The sequence below is a fragment of the Colletotrichum paranaense genome (assembly GCF_030867605.1).
Source record: "Colletotrichum paranaense strain IMI 384185 chromosome Unknown Scaffold_3.1, whole genome shotgun sequence".
Classification (NCBI taxonomy): domain Eukaryota; kingdom Fungi; phylum Ascomycota; class Sordariomycetes; order Glomerellales; family Glomerellaceae; genus Colletotrichum; species Colletotrichum paranaense.
In genome coordinates, this window is record NW_026848961.1 from 643,378 (window position 1) to 660,713 (window position 17,336).

A 17,336-nucleotide genomic window follows, 5' to 3' on the forward strand; every position below is an offset into this window, starting at 1 on the left:
CGCTTCTCGACCCAGCTGCGAACCATCTGGCACAGCTCGATTACGCCCACTACAGTGTCCATTTGGTCGCACGACACACTGCAGTCCACCATGGCATCCTTGCCCTGAGGCGTTCACGACATAGCCCGATCCGCGATGCATTGCATTTCTTCCTATCCCATCACCACGGTTGTTGCATGGCATAGGGCGGCCCAGCAAGCCCCAGGATCGACGATCGCGGACTGTTCTCTCCTCACCAGACAGACACGTCTCCCGTTCTTGCTCTGGCAGAAGCAACACACCCACCCCACGGCTCTTCTCTCGGTTGGATGTCAGCCAACCCGCATCAGCCACGGACACTCATCGCACCTTACCTACTGTCAAGGCTATCAGTGGTGCTATCCTTCACTCACACTGCCTTGCTGCAAGTCATCAAACAGCTTCACGTAATCGACGACCGATTGTCCAACTAGCCTGCGCATGTCTTTACCGCCCGACGCGGCCGTCCAACTCAGCGGCCGAGAGAACCGAAGAAGTTGTCCGATCGGCAACAGCTTTGTTTATCCAGAGCCCTTCTCTAGCCCGGGTTTTACCAACTCTACACGGTTCAAGCTCTTGACAAAGCAAGAATTTTCCCGGTGTGAATACTGTGCAAAGGCGACATCGATCAGGCGATGCATCTGAACAACCTTGAGTGCTCTTCACGGGATCCGTAATCCAGCTGACGAAAATCGCACTACAGTTGTTCGGCCGTTGGAAGGATCCTGTCGAGCGGCCCGGAGCGAGGGATTCCTCGTGTTCCTGCGGACTAAGGCGTGTTTGCCATGCTCAACACATGGTCTTAACAAACCTCTTCGACAGCTTTCCACCAATGGCGCGTTTTACCTGCGGGCCGTAGCCTTGCTATCCGAGGAGTGGGCTACAACCTGGAATTTCTTGCCCTTTACCGGCACCTTTTCTTCTATCCGAGATCAAAGACAGATTTCGAGATGCACACACTAGATTCTTGAGGCAGTGCCTCGGTAGGAAGGCCGTGAAGGAGCCAAGCCGCTCCTGCTGCGTGGGGTAACACGCGACGCGGCTCTGGATACCCGCACTCCCTCTATCCACCGGATCACTGCTTGGCCTTCCCGTCACGCATATCCCGTCACATCGCCAGACTCAGCCCCCATTACCCACCATGGGCGGCTAGAGTCACCAACTCTAGGACGCCACCTTCATACTGGAACCTATCATCTCTCACTCAACTGCCGGTCTCCAGGTTCTTCACGCCCTCGGATCCAAACTTGTCCATAACGAGCCACGCGCCTGGCGCCAAAATTAGCGCAGCCGACATACTCCATCTTGAAGACAAGTGTTTTCCTTTGCAGAGGCAACAACACTCAGCGCCCTAAGCTGCTGCCTTGTCGCTGGAGGTAACAGTATGCGCCATGCCCCGTATTCGAACGTCGGCTGTGTGTACCTGCTTGACAGCTGCGGACCCCATGATGCCATACACATCCGAAGGATCAGCTGTTGAAGCAGCTCTCACGATCCGTAGCGGAGCCTCTTTGCTCGCGGACCCGAGCTGCAGCCATGCAGGTACCATGCTCGAGTCGGAGTGCGGCGAAACTTGGCCAGGTCACGATTCGGTATGCGGGATGCAAGGAACGAGTAGCCGCGTGACTATGCGAATCTACGCCATGCCTTCATGTCGAAACAGGACCCCAACGGAGAGCTGAACGAAACCACAACGTTGAAACCTCGTGTTCGAAAATAAAGGATGCTCTCGACCTGGACAATGCACGAGTCTATTGCCTCTTTCGTCTACGGCCGCAAGGCCTTGACCTGTTCCCATCAATGACACTACGAGGGGTTTGGAGTCTGGCCTAGAGGGGAAGAACGTTGAGCTTGACATGGTAGTGGTTGGTCCCATGGGGGGAAACGGCAAGGAGCGTTGCCGAACCATCCCCGTGGGCGGTGATCAGCAAGGAAGACTTTCACCCTTTGGTCTCTACCGCTTCCAACATGCTCCTTGGCGAGACGTGCAGTTGGAACGGGCGACCTGGCTTGCGGCCAAGAAACGCACATCCCGTTCGGCCCTGATAGGCTCACCCGCTAGGTTCGGGTGCGAGTGCGAAGGCCGTTGGAACCTTTGATCCGTCACCAGAGGGTAAGGACATGGAATACTGTGCCAACCTACACTCTTCTACTATCGCCACTTCGCGGCCCGGGTGCTTGACCCGTCCTCTACCTGGTTAATGATGTCCCGAAGGTAACCCCGGAATACTTGATGCTCCAACCAGGAAGGTAGGTCTCCCGGCGAACCATACCCTTGGCTTTCTATCATCACGCTAGTGCGAATCATGCGACGAACCGTGCCTTTGGACGAGGATCACATCCTGCCGTTCAGCGCCACGAACGTTGGCACGAATTTTGGCGCGGGGGATATTCAGCCTCACGATGCGCCTAGCGGCCTGGACGGGCCCATCCGCTAAAGATGACGGGTTAACGAGCTGCCAACGCCTCCCGTCCGTCTACTTGAAACAAAGACCTCTATCCCGTGAGTATGGGCACGCCCCCAACTGATCAGCCCAGAGGAGCTCTGCCGGTATGGATGCTACTATCACCCAACTGTGTTTACCCTGTGGTGAGACGATCAAGGACGACATTGCCACATACCACGCCCACGCCTCCCCATCTTGAAGGAAATCCACGATCCGGCAGCTCCCCGCGGGCGTCAAGGCAGACGCATGTCGGATGTGACGAACGGCCCTAAGCCGAGGGTGCCGTGGTAAGGCAGAAGCGTGAAAGCATCATCTCATTGTCGTCACATCATGTAAATCACCACCGTATGTGATGGGAACGTAGTCAAAAGTTCGCGGCGGTTAAATCTTGGGGGCCAGTAGAAAGTGTAAAATCAAAATGGCACAGCACGGAGCAGGTGTCGGTCACCGCCCCGATTCGCGGGGTGTGCGCCTGTGAGGAGGTGGCCTTCGCTAGGTAAGTAAGTATGCGGGAGGGGGAAAAGGGTAAGAGCGGGAAGCAGCTCAACGGCCCAAGGTAGCTTTACGAGCCAGGTCCATCCCAGCATTAGAAGCTCTGGTCCAAAAGTTGGGATGATTTGCGAACCCCAGATCTTTTGCCCTGCGAGTATGACACGCATTTCCCCCTTCGAGAGTGCAAATGGAGCTTCGTGGCCACTTGAGACCTGAGCACCTGGGTATGGAGTTACCAGTAGCTTGGTGACCCATCAAGGCACATAGGTATCCTAGGTAGCCATCCATGTTGCCGGAACAAAGTCTCTGAACAGACAGTTTCTTCACTCAGGCTCATGATTTTCTGTAGTTCACGACCTCTCCTGCCCAAGCTAGGTAGTTCACGTGATTCAGGTAGATAGACAAGCACGCAGAAGTTTCGGCAATTTGAGGTTTTCTTTTCGTGGAGGATAAGTTAGCTATGTGGTGATAGTAGCAGATCTCTATGCAATAAAATAACCAAAAGAGAGGGGGCTTTTGCCACAGAGTTGCCCTCTCAAGGTAACGTAACAAGACACTCTCAAAACGCCCTTTCTCTTCCTTTTTCGACAACGAAGAGTGCCCAACAATAATAAGTACAACAACAGGTAGTTAGTCAAAACGTGGGGTTGCGTGGGCGCGTGTGTTCCAGCATCATTCTCTTCCGTTTTTGTGTAGACCATCCAAGTCCGTTCATTTTCCTCCTCGATCTCTCTTTCTCTCTCTCTCTCTCTCTCTCTCTCTCTCTCTCTCTCTCTCTCTCTCTCTCCCACCCGGTGCAATAGTAATTAGGTATGAGGGAGTATGATCTCGGTGAATTATGAGGTGCTCGCCGCGGCGGTAGACTGTTGAGGAACGACCCGGCCACGGGGGCTCTTACCGTCGCTCTCTGACTCGTCGTCGCTGTTGCGACGGCTGGGGCTATCTTGGTCGCTTCGCTTGCTCTTGGTCATCTGTGCGTGGCGTTGTCAGCTAAGGTATCCAAAATGAAGTGTGCTTCGTGGTGGCATTTCCAATGGAGACGGGGATAAGGTAAAACTTACCCATGAGCGGACGCCACCGACGAGACCCAATGCGTAACCCGTGATAAAGTCATTGGACTGCGTCGCGGCGGGCGTGCCACCAGGCGTGGTCGGTATCTCGACGCTGAGGCGGGACTTGCTCGCGTTGGCGTTTGCGGCGGCCAGGAGGTCGCCGTTCTGGATGTAGGCGGTGCGAGCAGAGGGCGCGGGGGATTGCGGCCGGGAGGCGGGCCAGAACTGGCGCAGCTCGCGAGAGAGCTCCTGACCGGTAGTAGACCAGTTTGTGCGGATGTTATCGCGCAGCTCCTGGACGTGGCGCTTGAGGTCGAGCTCGTTCTTCTTGATCCAGCTAACGTTGAGCTCCTGGCGCGACGTACCGCGCTTGAACTGACGAGCAATGTACTTTTCGTAATCGCGCACGATCCTGGTCAAGGCAGCTGTTAGTAGTTGTTCATAGCCATAACCTCCAAGCAGCAATATAGAGACGAAACAGACGAAGAGATAATCCGAGGGATTTAGACGTACTTGGTAATGATACCGGTCGTGCTGACACCTTCTGTGCGCTGAGTAACAAGGAACTTTCCAGCCTCCTTGATAGGCCTGTAGATGTCGTCGCCTTCGTCGGCACCGTAAGGCAGGTCATCGTGGGCGACGTAGTCGATCTTGTGCTCGTCGAGGAATTCGGGCGTGACAATCCATGGACAACTCTCAATAACCTCGTCCACCCACTTGCAATGCCGGACGGTCTCTGCGCGCTCGGCGCCGGAGAGGACCGTCAGACCCTTGCGCTTGTGCGTCTCGGCGTCACCAGTGACGCCGACGATGAGGTAGGTGTCGGGGAAAGCCTTCTTCGCCTGCTCAAGCTGGCGCATGTGACTGCGCGAGGGGCAAGAGAGTCAGTATGACCAAATTTCTTGCCGGAGGGGGGGGGGGGGAGACACGTTGGAAGCGAGCTCCATTGTCTTCCGCGACGTTTAGACTTACCCGAGATGGAAGAGATCAAAGACTCCGTCGGCGTACACCCTGACGGCCCGGCCAGTAGGAGGATCGTTGGTTCTGAAGCCCACGGGGTGGGTGAGCTTGCCAGTGGGCGGGGGCGGCATGGCCTCATCCTTCTCGTCCTCCTTTATCGAGACCTGCTTGCGGCTGTTCTTGCGGCCGACGCGCTCGGCAATGTCGACGCTGGCCTCGGTGGTGTCGCTGGGTTCACCAGGGTCGAGGGAGTGGTCCTGCGCGGCGGCGGCGGTCTGCTGGTTGTTGGCGCTCGTCTCGTGAGAACGCTCCGAGTTGGCACGTTGCCTCTTAGGAGGGTGGCCGGCGGATGTGGAGTCGTTCTTGCGGTGGCCGGCGATACGGCCGGACTCGGGAGCGGTGCTGTCACCCTCCTCGCCCGAGGCATCTCGCGACGAGGCCTGGAGGGCGGCGTCGACTGTGTCGGCGACGTCGGGCATGTTGGTGGGGTTTGTCGCGTTGGTGCGTTTCCGCTTGCCTGCTGCCGAGGAACCTGAGGGAGAAGACATGGTGTCTTTATTTGTGCGTAGTGTGTGTGAGGGGGCAGGTTGCGAGGTGGGAAGATGGTTTTGCTTGCTGGTGGTGGTGGTGAGGTAGTATGTGTCGTCAAGCAGCAGGCCTCTGGCGTCCTCCCGCGTGAACTTGCTAGTTGCGACTTAGGTAAGGAAGGGGGTTTGTATGGGTCGAGCGAGGTGTTCCCTGTAGATCGGCGTACTATGTCGTAGGGTATGGGAAAGTTGGATTTGCAGGCTGGTAGGTGTCTCGGCTCAGGAGAAGTTGGAGCTGGGTTTCTAGATTTCCCAAAGGTGTGGGTGTCGTGCCTTGGTTTAGAAATGTTAGGAGGGGTGGGTAAGGCAATGATGATGATGATTATGATGCCGTGGGCAAAAGACGGAAAGGCGAGGACGTGACAGGACAGGACAGACTAGATGGACAGACAGACGGGTCAGGGCAAGGGGGGAAGTAGACACGGCCTCTGTTTGGTGCAAAGTGCCAACGAAGCAGAGCTGCAGGATACCCGATGCTTGACGGGCAGGGCAATGGGACATGAAGGAGGAGAGAAGGCGTTAAGTTGGTAGTCGGTGTACACTTACGCGGTTATGGCAAGGCCAGTCCAGTCCAGTAGGAGGTGGTGCTCGGGTGATTGAGAGATTGCGAAGTCAAGAGGAGGCAGATGCGCATATGATGATACCCGACGGAAGCAGACCTGCAGCTAGTGGGGGGAGGAGCGTCTTGTCCGGTCGGCGGGACGCGGACCACGGGATTGAAACTTTTTTTAAGGTTGGCACTGGCTGGTTATTGATGATGGATCGAGAGTGTCAATTGAGGTAGCTGAACTGCTGCGGTGTAGGACTTGAAGCTTCGTCAAGCGCGCGTAGATTGTCTGGTATCAAACAAGAGCTTCTTCTTTTTTGACTTGTGATTTTGAGCTTGAATCCTTGGTTTATTGGATAGCGCCCTTCCTTCGTATCTACTGAGTCTAGACCACAGTCGCGTGTCACGACTTGGGAAGATACCACGATGCTCATCGAGATTTAGCCATACACGAAACCACGCTTACAATTTCTACGCGACCATGCCACAGTGTTCCAGCACCAAAAAAGAACTCAGAAATATCTTAGCATGCACCCCTCCTATTTCCAACGCTGTAAAAGAATTCCGGGGCACGCATTTGTTCCCTGTCCGCGTCCATTGTTCGTTAGAGGAGCATGGGGCATGCCGTACACAGCACAGGTAGGAGCAGGGGGGCGAAGGTGACGGGATGGAGAGCAAGAACACCCCGATGGGAAATTTGCGGCTTGTGTTGTGGCTCCAAGCTTGTGCAGCTGGTGCTTTCTCCCTCATTTCCCCTGCACAGCTGGTCTTGCTGGACTTGGAGGCGGATTCTGTCGTAATTGCCAGCGTTGTGCAAGGAAGTGGCGTCATCGTGCTGTGTGGCTGAACTGAGCTATGCACTGCACAATTACGTCGAGGGAGGAGCCAGAAAGGACGTCGTGGCTTGGCTGACACCAGCCAATGTTCGAATACCAAATGGACGCAAAAAAATGCTTTTGCGGGTCAATTCTGCCCGGCAGGGATGACGAGTTTTTGTTGGGGAGGATGTGGGTTCTTTCATGTGGAGGAAGGGGGAACGGCCGCACGGAGAAGGAGCTCTCTGTTCTGGGACTGGAAAGAATACGTACCGTTTCTGAAGCCAATGCTGCCAGTTGTCACTTCCACGGACGCCTGCCAAATGGGAGAGCCAAAAGGGATGCGACAAGTCGACACGTGGTGGTTCGGGTGAACCTCGGGTCGATCCGAGTTGCATCTGGCAACCTCTGAGCATGTAACCAACCTTTGCTGGCGGGAGCACCATTGCTGTAATATCGTAAACCATCGACGACGCCATGTTTACTACTCCAAGCATCGAAATGGGCAACTATGCGAGCAAGGTCTGTATATCGAAATGAACAGCAGAAGGTTAATGCGTCTCCATGTTCGACCCACCTGGCTGGGATATAACCGCTGCATGAATTGGTGACTGATTGGCAATCTTGGATGAGGTGAGGTATTTCGATTTGGCACGACTCTATTCCGTGACTTCGGCCCATGGAATGACTCCGGTCAGGTCGGCGTAGAAAGTGGGCGAACTGGCGCGGGCGGAGATAACCAGCCGGTCGAGTGATCGGTGACCGGAATGAGTGGGTTTCCGGACGATCGCCGGTTGTGGAGCTACGCGGAGCACCAGTTCGGGTCAACATCCGGCAACACACTGTATCCTACCAAGGCTATTCAGAATACGCCCACTCCCAGAATAGCTAGGTCATGCTTATCAGAGGTGCTTGAGTCCTAGGCATCGGCTTTGAGGGCGTACGGCCATAGCAAATCATTGGTGTAGCAATGTGTTGGCTACCGCGAGAGTTGTGTTACAGAGTCCGGTGCGCCTCGGCTCATCTCGGTATCTACAGATTTCGAATGCTCTCCCACACTCGCTCAAAAAATGTTCGTTATGCCTTTATCCCTCTCTCTCGAGATGGTACTCGTGAGAAACATATCACACTCATGAATCGTTCTACCTGCCGCCATTGCCTCATTATGCTCCATTCCATTGGCCATCAAGGTTCCCAGCGCTGAGATGGAGCCATCAGAAACATCCCGGACAGGGATCACGGCCATCGTCTCTGCCTATCATTGGCTTCACAGCTCTCTGTAGCTGGCCATCAAGGTTGACATAGCTGTAAGTGGAAGTCCCTTGTGACGAGGTGACTGAGGGAGGCAGGTTCGGGGCAAGAAGTAATGAGATGGCAAACAAAACCGCCCGAATCCCGCGAGAGTTGCCTCTCTTCGACTACCTCTCGCATTACATGCTGTTCACTGGCTTCTGACTCCATCTCACCATGACAGAAGCATTCATCCACGACGTTCTCATCATCGGCGCCGGCCCCTGCGGCCTAGCCGTTGCCTCCCGCCTATGTGAACACTCTCCCTCAGCCCTCTTCACAGACGAAGAACACCAGCGGTATCACTGGATCCGCAAGTACGGCCGCCGCATGCCCCTGAAGAACAGACGAAACGGCAACATCATTGAGAAGAGGACACCAGAACGCAGCCAGCGGTACTCGACGCTGGTCTTGGACGCCACGGGCGACGAGTGGATGAACCGCTGGAACCGTCTCTTCAAGACGTTCGACATCACTCACCTCCGGAGCCCCATGTTCTTCCACGTTGACCCGAGTGATCGCGACGCCCTGCTCGCCAGAGCTCACGAGAGGAACCAGGAAAATGAGTTGCAGGAGCTTCGGGCGTGCGTCGGAAAGGAGATTAGCAAGCATCTGCGCAAGGCGAGGCTCAAGTCACGAAACCCAAAGTAAGCAGCAACACCTCGCTCCTTGCACCTGTATCTCTGTACAACCGATGTTAACATGGCTTTCTCACAGACAACACGCCGTCGTTGAAGTCGACGAACGAGACCGCAAAGATTACTTCACGCCTCCCACAAACCTCTTCGCCAACCACTGCGAATGCATCGTCGACCGCTACGGCCTCCGCGAAGGCCTCATCCAAAACGAAAAGGTGGAGGATATCCAATACCGCACCGTCAAGCAAGTCTCCCCAGACGCAAACCTCTTTGCCGTTCACACAAACAAGGGAACGCACTACGCGAGAACAGTCGTCCTGGCCGTCGGCCCAGCCAACGCGCCCACGATCCCTCCCATCCTAGGCCTCAACAGTGAACCGGGTTGCGCGGCGCCGCCTCGGGTCTGCCACAGCATGCAGATCCAAAAGTTCCCCGACCCGGTCGTGCAGGCTAAGATCTCCGCAAAGAAGACGACAAACGTCCTTGTCGTGGGCGGCGGGTTGACGTCGGCGCAGTTGTCTGACCTGGCTATCCGGCGCGGCGTGACTAAAGTCTGGCACCTCATGCGCGGCCCTTGCAAAGTGAAGCCGTTTGACATCGACCTGGCGTGGATGGGCAAATTCCGCAACGTTGAGCAGGCGTACTTTTGGTCCGCGGACTCGGATGAAGAGAGGCTGCAGCAGATTCAGAGCGCCCGAGGCGGAGGCAGCATCACGCCGCCATACCAGAAGCGGTTGAAGCAGCATATCGCAAAGGGCAGCTTGCGTCTCTTGACGAACACCAAAATATCCGAGGCTCATTTTGACGAGGAGAAGAAGGTGTGGAACGTCAAGACGGAGCCGCCGGCTGCTGATGGTGACCTGCCGGGTATGGACTTCATTTACTTTGCTACGGGCGTGCAGACGGATTATGCGAGCTTGCCGTACTTGCAGACGATGCTACGTGAGCATCCCATCCACGGCCACGGAGGCTTGCCGTGCATCGACGACGACCTCAAATGGTCAAAAGACGTGCCGCTGTTTTTGTCGGGAAGACTTGCCGCGCTACGTCTGGGACCCGGCGCGGCTAATCTCGCGGGCGCCCGGGCGGGTGCTGAGAGGATTGCGTGGGCTATCGAGGATATTCTTCCGGATCGGACTGGTGATGTACCGGGGGAGTCTGACATGAGTGATGAGAAGATGAGGTTCGTGACGGGTAGGGGGAACAGATTTGATAGCTTGATTGCAGCGGGAGATGGTGATTGGTAGTAGCCTTGATGACAATTGAACGAGACAAAGATGAACAATACCTCAAGAGAGTACTTTAAGGCCATGATGGTTCCTTTAACCTCTCAATCTTTCTTCTAGCCTCAGGTGTCGAAACATGGAGTCCGTCATTCATTGAGATTATCTAGAGGGGAGCAAGCATTTGCTGGGTATGAACCAAAGGCTGCGAAATAGGCCGAATGGCCATTACAAGAGTTCTTGGAGCGACCTCATCTGGCTTCCGATACTATCAAATTCGGGTATGACCACAGACTATAAGAAAATAACCAAGACTGGCGCCTGGGAATGTTAGATGTACAAACACGGTCGCTCATTCGGCTTTTTGGCTTGCTTGGGAGCAGCGTCCTCAAGTTTGGCCGCGACTCACTGAAGGAACATTCCGGCCAAGACGGCTCGTTCGAATTATAAGTATGTCCTCCACTTAGCCCTTTTTCTTATCAACACCACGCGTCTCACCATCTTCCTGGGCTTCTGAGGTAAACCACATGGAGATTACGTTAGGGAAAACAGGTTGAAGAGGCAGAGGGTGGCGATATCTTCGGTGGTAGAGACACAATCCTGCTGAAGACAGAAAGGCATATGGGGCACAGTCTTCATATCTTGGGGGAGTGCAGATCCCTCAATCAAGACCTTCGTATACCTTGTAGTATAATTATAGCGATTAGCTTCATTCGACTTTTAGCAAGTATTCATACTCATCAGGGCTGTCTCGATTGATCCGTGCGGTGTCGTTTGTATGTCTATCCATAAACCATGTACTACCTATAACTTTTTGCGGCGTCAAGAAAATGCCTAATGTCTATTTCCTTTAGTTTTAGGACATTGGAAAGAAAAATTGGATATCACACTGCTGAACGTCACAAGTACCCCGTGTCATGATTGAACCCAATTGACATATCATCTCCGAACACGTGTTGCTATTAGGTGGACTTTTGGCAAACAGTCACAGGTCTAACAGGTTCATAAACACTTGGAGAGTACGAGCATGCTGAAAGGCATTCAAGCACCACTCAGACTTATCTCACCAATGGAAGAAAGTCTGCCTCAATTACCAGTCAGGACATCAGTGAGCAACATCGCTGCGTCCAGTCTGTTATACGGACTGACATAAAGTCGAATAAAGGACCTGTGATTAAGCTTCCACCATATAGGAACAACGACGTTGACCGAAAGTCCGCTTCAGTTATCTGTCGGCATTGGTCACCGGCCCGAAGTATGGCGCGGAGTCCCGGACTTCTCGGACCCGGATACATACGACATCTCCTCGATATTCGTCATCTTCCGGACCAAGCCATGTTACACCATGTCTTTGGCGATTGATGCCAGATGGCGCGTTCATAATCAAATAACCTTCAGCTATCGCAGTCCTAGTCTCCGTAAACATGCCGCGCAAGACCTACCATTCCGCCGGGTCCGCCCTATTGGCTTCATTGACGTTCAGGTCGACTTTCTCCACTCGCATCCCATTTGACCCGAAGTGTGCTCAGTGAGATTCAGACTTTCCATCTTTCATCTACACCACCATCTGCCGAGGTCCCAGATACACCGATGCGATAAAATGTACCCGCGTGGCTGCGAATTAGTCTAGAACTCAATCCCGTTATCTCACCAATTTCGATATGTTCCTGGCTTGGCGAGAGGAGCTCATCTATCCGTACCGATGGCCAACTTTGGTGGCGAGTAGAAAGCACTCGAAAATAGACTCGCGCCATGTTTGGACGAAATAAGATATCCGGTATATCTGACATTTTTTCCAAGGCCACCAATAGTCCGAGGATCTAGGTACCCTCAGGTACAGCACCAGGTAGACCGCAGCGATTCCCCACCTCGTGTTTACAATTAGACGTATACCACACTATCGCACCACCTAATACCACCGAGGAGAATAGCCCCGAAAGCCGCGGCTTTTCCTTCACGCTTCATCTCTCTGGAACACCTACCACAGAGGGGCTTTCGCCAAGAGATCCAATATGAGCCCATGCGTCGAGCCCGCTTACCTCAGCCCGAAAGCGAGAACAGAAACAACCGACGTTCGGTTCATCCGGAGACACCGACCTTGGATCTTTATTCTTCCCCGGTCTCATCCAAGACCGTAGACGAAGAGAAGGAGTGGAGAGAGAGGAAGAGGTGGAGGCCGCGTCTTCAATGCTATACTATCACCCGGTTTTCCCGCTTCGCGCGGACTCCCTCTCGCTGGTCCCCCCCATCGGGCCGGTATGTGACAAGGTATGGCCGTTCTGCACCCATTCCTCCAAGGATGCTTCGATATACTTTCTTAGACCTCACCTTGCCCTGGACCTGAGTCGAGTGCCTGGTTTTCTCTGGCCCTCCCTCCTCTCCTCCCACTCCCACTTCAACTCCACCTCCACCTCCCGCCCCAGAGCCGCGCGCGCGGCCGCTGCGGCCCCCAACTTAATACCAAAGGCTACATACTCCCACCGGCAAAAAGCTGCCATCTAGAGCTCGTATACCAGTTCCAGTCACCGGTATGAATAAACCACCAGTGACTGCAGTCCGTATTTCGGGGCGTTTCTATGGAACACAACGGCGAGCCGTCTTTCGTCGTTCTTTCTCCACGGGCAATACCTAGTTTCTGCCATGTGACAGAGGGGGCCTCGCCGGGGTCGGTCCTACCCACAACACGGATAGGTGGCGTTCTAGACCTGGAGAACGGGCGGAAGTGCGAGGTGATCGGAGGAGTTACGCGCAGAAGATGGAGGGGTCGGGAGAGTCATGGCATGCACTGTGAATCCGGGGCAAAATCGAGTTCCCTCTTCCTTTTTGCTCGAAATGCGAGGCTCACGAACCAGGCCATTTTGTCCTTTTCCGCCTTTGCGACGAACGCCTCGTCGAACTAATTAGTCAACTCCATGGGGAGCCTCACTCATGCTACGCTATGAATCTCATGCTGATGAATATCGACGTTTCTCGGCTATATAGCTGTTCTTAATGAGGCGGTTCAAAGCACATCGAGTGGGTGGTTCTTGAGTTTTGTGTGGAATAAAGTGTTTCTTTTTGCCACTCAGTCGCTGACTGACACATTCGCTATCTGCCCATATAACACCAAAACCTAGATCCCTGGCCCCAAGCTCATCCAATTTACCCCAGACGCCGTCGCAATATCTCGCCATCCTCAAGAGTTTGAGTAGGTGAATGTGTGAGTCCTTGTTTAGAACACTGCTCTGAAAATGTTGAAAAAGAGCGATGATTTTGCGCTCTATATACAAAAAAGATGTTTTTGTTCGTTCGACACTTTCGTCCACGAAACCTTTGCCATCGCTCTTTTTGCGTAGTGTGTTGTTTCTCTCCCGCGGAATGACGATCCTGTTTCTCATCTTGCAAAGAAGAATCAAACGCTTTGTGTGGGTTGTGAACCGTAAAATCCCCCGGCTGGTATAACCTCCCAATCCGTACTGTGTCGTCGTAGTCTCTCTCGATATGTACACTCTATGTAGCCAGGTTGTTTGTAAATGCAAAAGAAAAGGGGTGAGTGTAACAACATGAAGAAACAAACTTTTGCAAGCCAGGGCCAAAGAGAACCTTACGGCATTGCAATACGCTTTCCGCTTGTCATCTCGATGACGGCAAAACTTTCATCGACAGTTCAATGCCTGATAACAATATCAAAAATTCCAAGGCGCGCTTTAATTTCGCTCAATCGGGTTCTCCCACTTGATCGGGTGCAGCAGCATGCTGCGCATGCACAAGCGACCAGAGCTGTCCTTGTGAGACTCTTCATCTTGGCCTCCGCGTAATGTGCCCTCGCCGGCACGGCCGCCGTTACCGCCACGGCCGTCCATCTGGGGGTAACCGAGCCATCGGCGCCAGAGGAGTCCGGCAAACTCTGAGTTGTAGTACCAGCTGGTACCCTTGTGGTTGTGCTCGTTCTTGAGGTCAAAGGGGCTGCCGTGACCTCCTGTAGTGCCATCGCGGCCGCCGTTGAAGGCCTTCTCGATGGTGTTAAAGGGGTACCATGCTCTATCCAGAAATACTGGGTGAGGTGCGTAAGCCGCCTTGAAGCCGTGGTGGAGAGCCATGCTGGCGGGGAACATTTCCGAGAACATGCTGTGGTGCAGACGCCACATCTCCTCATGCATGGCGGCCAAGAGTCGGCGAGATAGTCGTGAAGCTGTGACAATGGAGCATCGGCGTGGTGGCGGAGCAAAGACCATTTCGTAGCCAGTGACATCCTTGGCGAAAACCCAGCCGGATTCGTCGGCGTCGAAGAGGGGATTCAATGTGATGAGGTCGGCTTCCTCACCAACACCACACTCGTCGGGGTTGCCACCGCGGGCGCAGGAAGCGGGCAGAATGGAATGGCCAGCCTCCTCACTCTTCAGCGACATGCGACCGGGGAAAATTTGGGGGCCCAGGATGGCGCGGCGGCCAGATGCGTTGAGCTCTCTCTCGACGACACTGGCGAATTCGTTCCATGAACCGTGCTCGGCGGGGATGTAGTACTTGGATGATCGCTCCCAGAGAAGGGTGCGAGTCTGTTGCTTAGCCCAGGATCCCAGGCGGTCGAGCAATTCGTAGTATGAGCCAATGTAGCGCATATCCATCTCCCAGTTCCAGAAGTGGGCATATTCCGGGTGCTGAAGGGCGAAGACCTGGAGGGGCATCTGGGCGCTGCGGTAAACTCCGTGAATGTCTCCATTTGAGGGATTCTCAATGGCGTCGGCGAAGTGACCCGGGTAATAAAGCTTCATCTCGGCCTCCGACCATAGAGTACAGAGCGAGTGGAATTCGGTGGGAACGTTGGCATCGAGGATACTCTGCACTACTGAGGGGTCCGACCAGATGGCAGCCTCGTTGTCCTTCACATGGAGAAGAAAATGAACGCTGTACTCGCCACCAGACTTGAGGGAGAGCTCGGAGATCATCGCGCGGAAGTTGACAATGGCGAGCTGTGTCCACTCGAATCCTACGTAGGTGCGGACGACAACGGCAATTCGATCAATCTGCTTGACTCCGGTCTCGTTTGTTTCGGGCTCACTGTAAATCGAGTCGTACGTGCTCTGCTTGGTGCCATTGTTGAAGCGGGCGCTGTTGCGTTCGATACATCGATCTTGCGCGACACCCCAGTCAACACGGCTGTAATCGATCTTGCCAGTCTTGGTCCAAACAATGTCAGCTCCCTCTTGTTCCGTATCTTGACCTTGAGAAGTGCCTCCCTCGCGAATGTCGTAACCAAGTCCGTAGGGGCCGTAGCGGCCGAATCGATCGAAACAAACGTCATTGCGTAGGCCGAGCACGGTGTGGGAGCCGATGGCCGGATCGGGCTGGTTTTGGGGGACACCATCAAATGCCCAAATGTCGGGGACTGCGATCTTGTCTTCCTCATCGACAAAACATTCCTTGACAGGGTGGTAATCTTTCTGATACTCAGTAGACGCGTAGTTTGGGTGAGCTGCGTAAGGGGTGGGAGTAGGAGGGGTATCATGGTAAATCGGCACGGTGGTGACGGGTGCCGGAAAAGAGTTGTTGGGATATTCAGGTGTGTGATTGGCAATGGGAACGATGGACTTCAGACCATTGAAGTAGCCATTGAGACTTTATAGCATTAGCGGGTTGCTCACAACTCTTAGAAATCGACATGGCACTCACTGCTTGAACTTGAGCCATGGCGGCATGTCACTGTCGATAATAAGATCTTCCTCTGGTGGCGCCGGCCTTCCCTGCTTCTTTGGGTCACCGCCCATTCCACCTATTCTGTAATCATCTCCTAGAATCTTTCCATCTCGGGTGTATAGTGGCGTATTCAGGTACGCGAGCGCGATCAGCATAGAAATTGTCACCGTCCATATCACAACCCTGCGATACAGGCAATGGCCTAGTATCGCACGCACCCGGAGTTTCGGTTGTGGGATCGTAGTGGCTGGCGCGGGGAGAAAGAACTCCCCCTTCTCCTGTCCTGGGGTTGACTGAAATAATGAGTTTGAGCGGGATGAACGGGTGCTGGACCGGCTGCTGCTGATGGATCGTGTCGTGCTGGTGAGTAGAGAGTGTGCTCGCTCCATGATTGCCGGAGTGAGTAGTTGGGTAATTGGGTATCACAAAAACATCTGGTGATGGAAACTTGGCCTAGCAGAAAAAAAAAGATCGAATGCAAGAAGGAGTGCGAGGGAAGGGGAGTAGCGAAGGTTAATACTATAAAGAAGGGAACAAAATTGTGCGAGTGACGTTTTTGCTTCCATGTCCAGACACCGGCTCAGACCTTACTTTTCAAACAAGCCAACTCCCTGCACAGAGTGTTGGACGTATAGAAGACACAAAAACTCACATATCATGCAACAGAGCGAGCAGATGGGACCGACAAGTCGGCAGCGGGGGGGTGGTTGACCGGGCTGATCTGCGGAGAGAGAGGCAAGCAGTCGGCCTGAGTTGGGATGTCCAGGGTTCGGGGACTGCCGAGCCTCCTTGCCTCTTTGGCTCTGACTTGACTGTCCACCATTCCCACGCCAGACTGTCTCAGCTCCCAACGTCGCGGGGAGCGAGCAAGGGTTTGCCTTGAGCCGCCAAGCCGGGGACAAGGGGCCAATGAGCCTCAAGTTGTTGCGGAAGAAGTGCTTCTTCCATCCCTTCCCCAGCTTCCAAGCCCATCATCGTATCGTTTGGATTGAATGAGCTTGGCAGGTCCCGTATTCAGGAGTTGGACCCAACCTCATCGCCCATACCGGCCTTACTGAGACCATACGAGAGCTTGGTGGTATTCCAGACCCATCGCGTTCCGATATCCGAAAAATAAGGACCTTGGTGATGATCCTTCGGATACCCGCCACAGCCGGGACGCCAGCTGGACGGACGAATCTGCAGCACAGGCAAGACAGCCTTCGCGGAGCTGTATCAGAGCGTATGGGATCAGCGCCTCGATGGTAGAGTAAGGAGGAAGAGAGACTCGAGAGTGTGAGAAGGGGTTGCGCGTCCCTTGTGGGGCCCTGGCAAACCTGGCTTATGCGTAGATCCATCTGGTATAGGACCAAGAACTACCGTTGGTTAACTTGGTTCCTCTCCCACTCTGCTCGCGACACGGCACCCAAGAACAGGGAGGGTGGCTGTAGCTTGTTGCTAAAGAAAGCAACCGGGACGTGAATCGGGGCGTCGATTAAGGTGTGGACATGCAAGGAACGTGGTTGGAGCGCACGGGAGCTGCTGCATCTGAAACCGTCGACGTTGCGGCGTTGGGCGACGTTTCATGCCAAGCTCAACCCACGTTGCGAGTTTG

At 54.3% G+C, this 17,336-nt stretch overlaps 5 protein-coding genes across 5 annotated transcripts; 2 read left to right on the top strand and 3 right to left on the bottom strand.

Moving 5' to 3' along the window:
- Positions 1 to 1,409: 1,409 nt before the first annotated feature.
- On the top strand, positions 1,410 to 1,738 carry CPAR01_03754 (uncharacterized protein; the record flags this gene model as incomplete). Its single annotated transcript, XM_060488040.1, has 2 exons — positions 1,410 to 1,610; positions 1,682 to 1,738. The coding sequence occupies 2 exons, from the start codon at positions 1,410 to 1,412 to the stop codon at positions 1,736 to 1,738; spliced, it is 258 nt and encodes an 85-aa protein (XP_060352246.1).
- Positions 1,739 to 3,793: 2,055 nt separating this feature from the next.
- CPAR01_03755 (cytidylyltransferase) lies at positions 3,794 to 5,517 on the bottom strand (the record flags this gene model as incomplete). Its single annotated transcript, XM_060488041.1, has 4 exons — positions 3,794 to 3,928; positions 4,019 to 4,421; positions 4,523 to 4,873; positions 4,982 to 5,517. 4 exons carry the CDS (start codon positions 5,515 to 5,517, stop codon positions 3,794 to 3,796), a joined length of 1,425 nt encoding a protein of 474 aa, XP_060352247.1.
- Positions 5,518 to 8,385: 2,868 nt separating this feature from the next.
- Positions 8,386 to 10,093, top strand: CPAR01_03756 (FAD binding domain-containing protein; the record flags this gene model as incomplete). Its single annotated transcript, XM_060488042.1, has 2 exons — positions 8,386 to 8,855; positions 8,926 to 10,093. 2 exons carry the CDS (start codon positions 8,386 to 8,388, stop codon positions 10,091 to 10,093), a joined length of 1,638 nt encoding a protein of 545 aa, XP_060352248.1.
- Positions 10,094 to 13,755: 3,662 nt separating this feature from the next.
- CPAR01_03757 (uncharacterized protein) lies at positions 13,756 to 16,131 on the bottom strand (the record flags this gene model as incomplete). Its single annotated transcript, XM_060488043.1, has 2 exons — positions 13,756 to 15,664; positions 15,719 to 16,131. The coding sequence occupies 2 exons, from the start codon at positions 16,129 to 16,131 to the stop codon at positions 13,756 to 13,758; spliced, it is 2,322 nt and encodes a 773-aa protein (XP_060352249.1).
- A 259-nt stretch (positions 16,132 to 16,390) lies between these two features.
- Positions 16,391 to 16,549, bottom strand: CPAR01_03758 (uncharacterized protein; the record flags this gene model as incomplete). Its single annotated transcript, XM_060488044.1, has 1 exon — positions 16,391 to 16,549. A coding segment is annotated over one exon (159 nt), but the record flags the coding sequence as incomplete, so codon positions are not given.
- Positions 16,550 to 17,336: the final 787 nt, after the last annotated feature.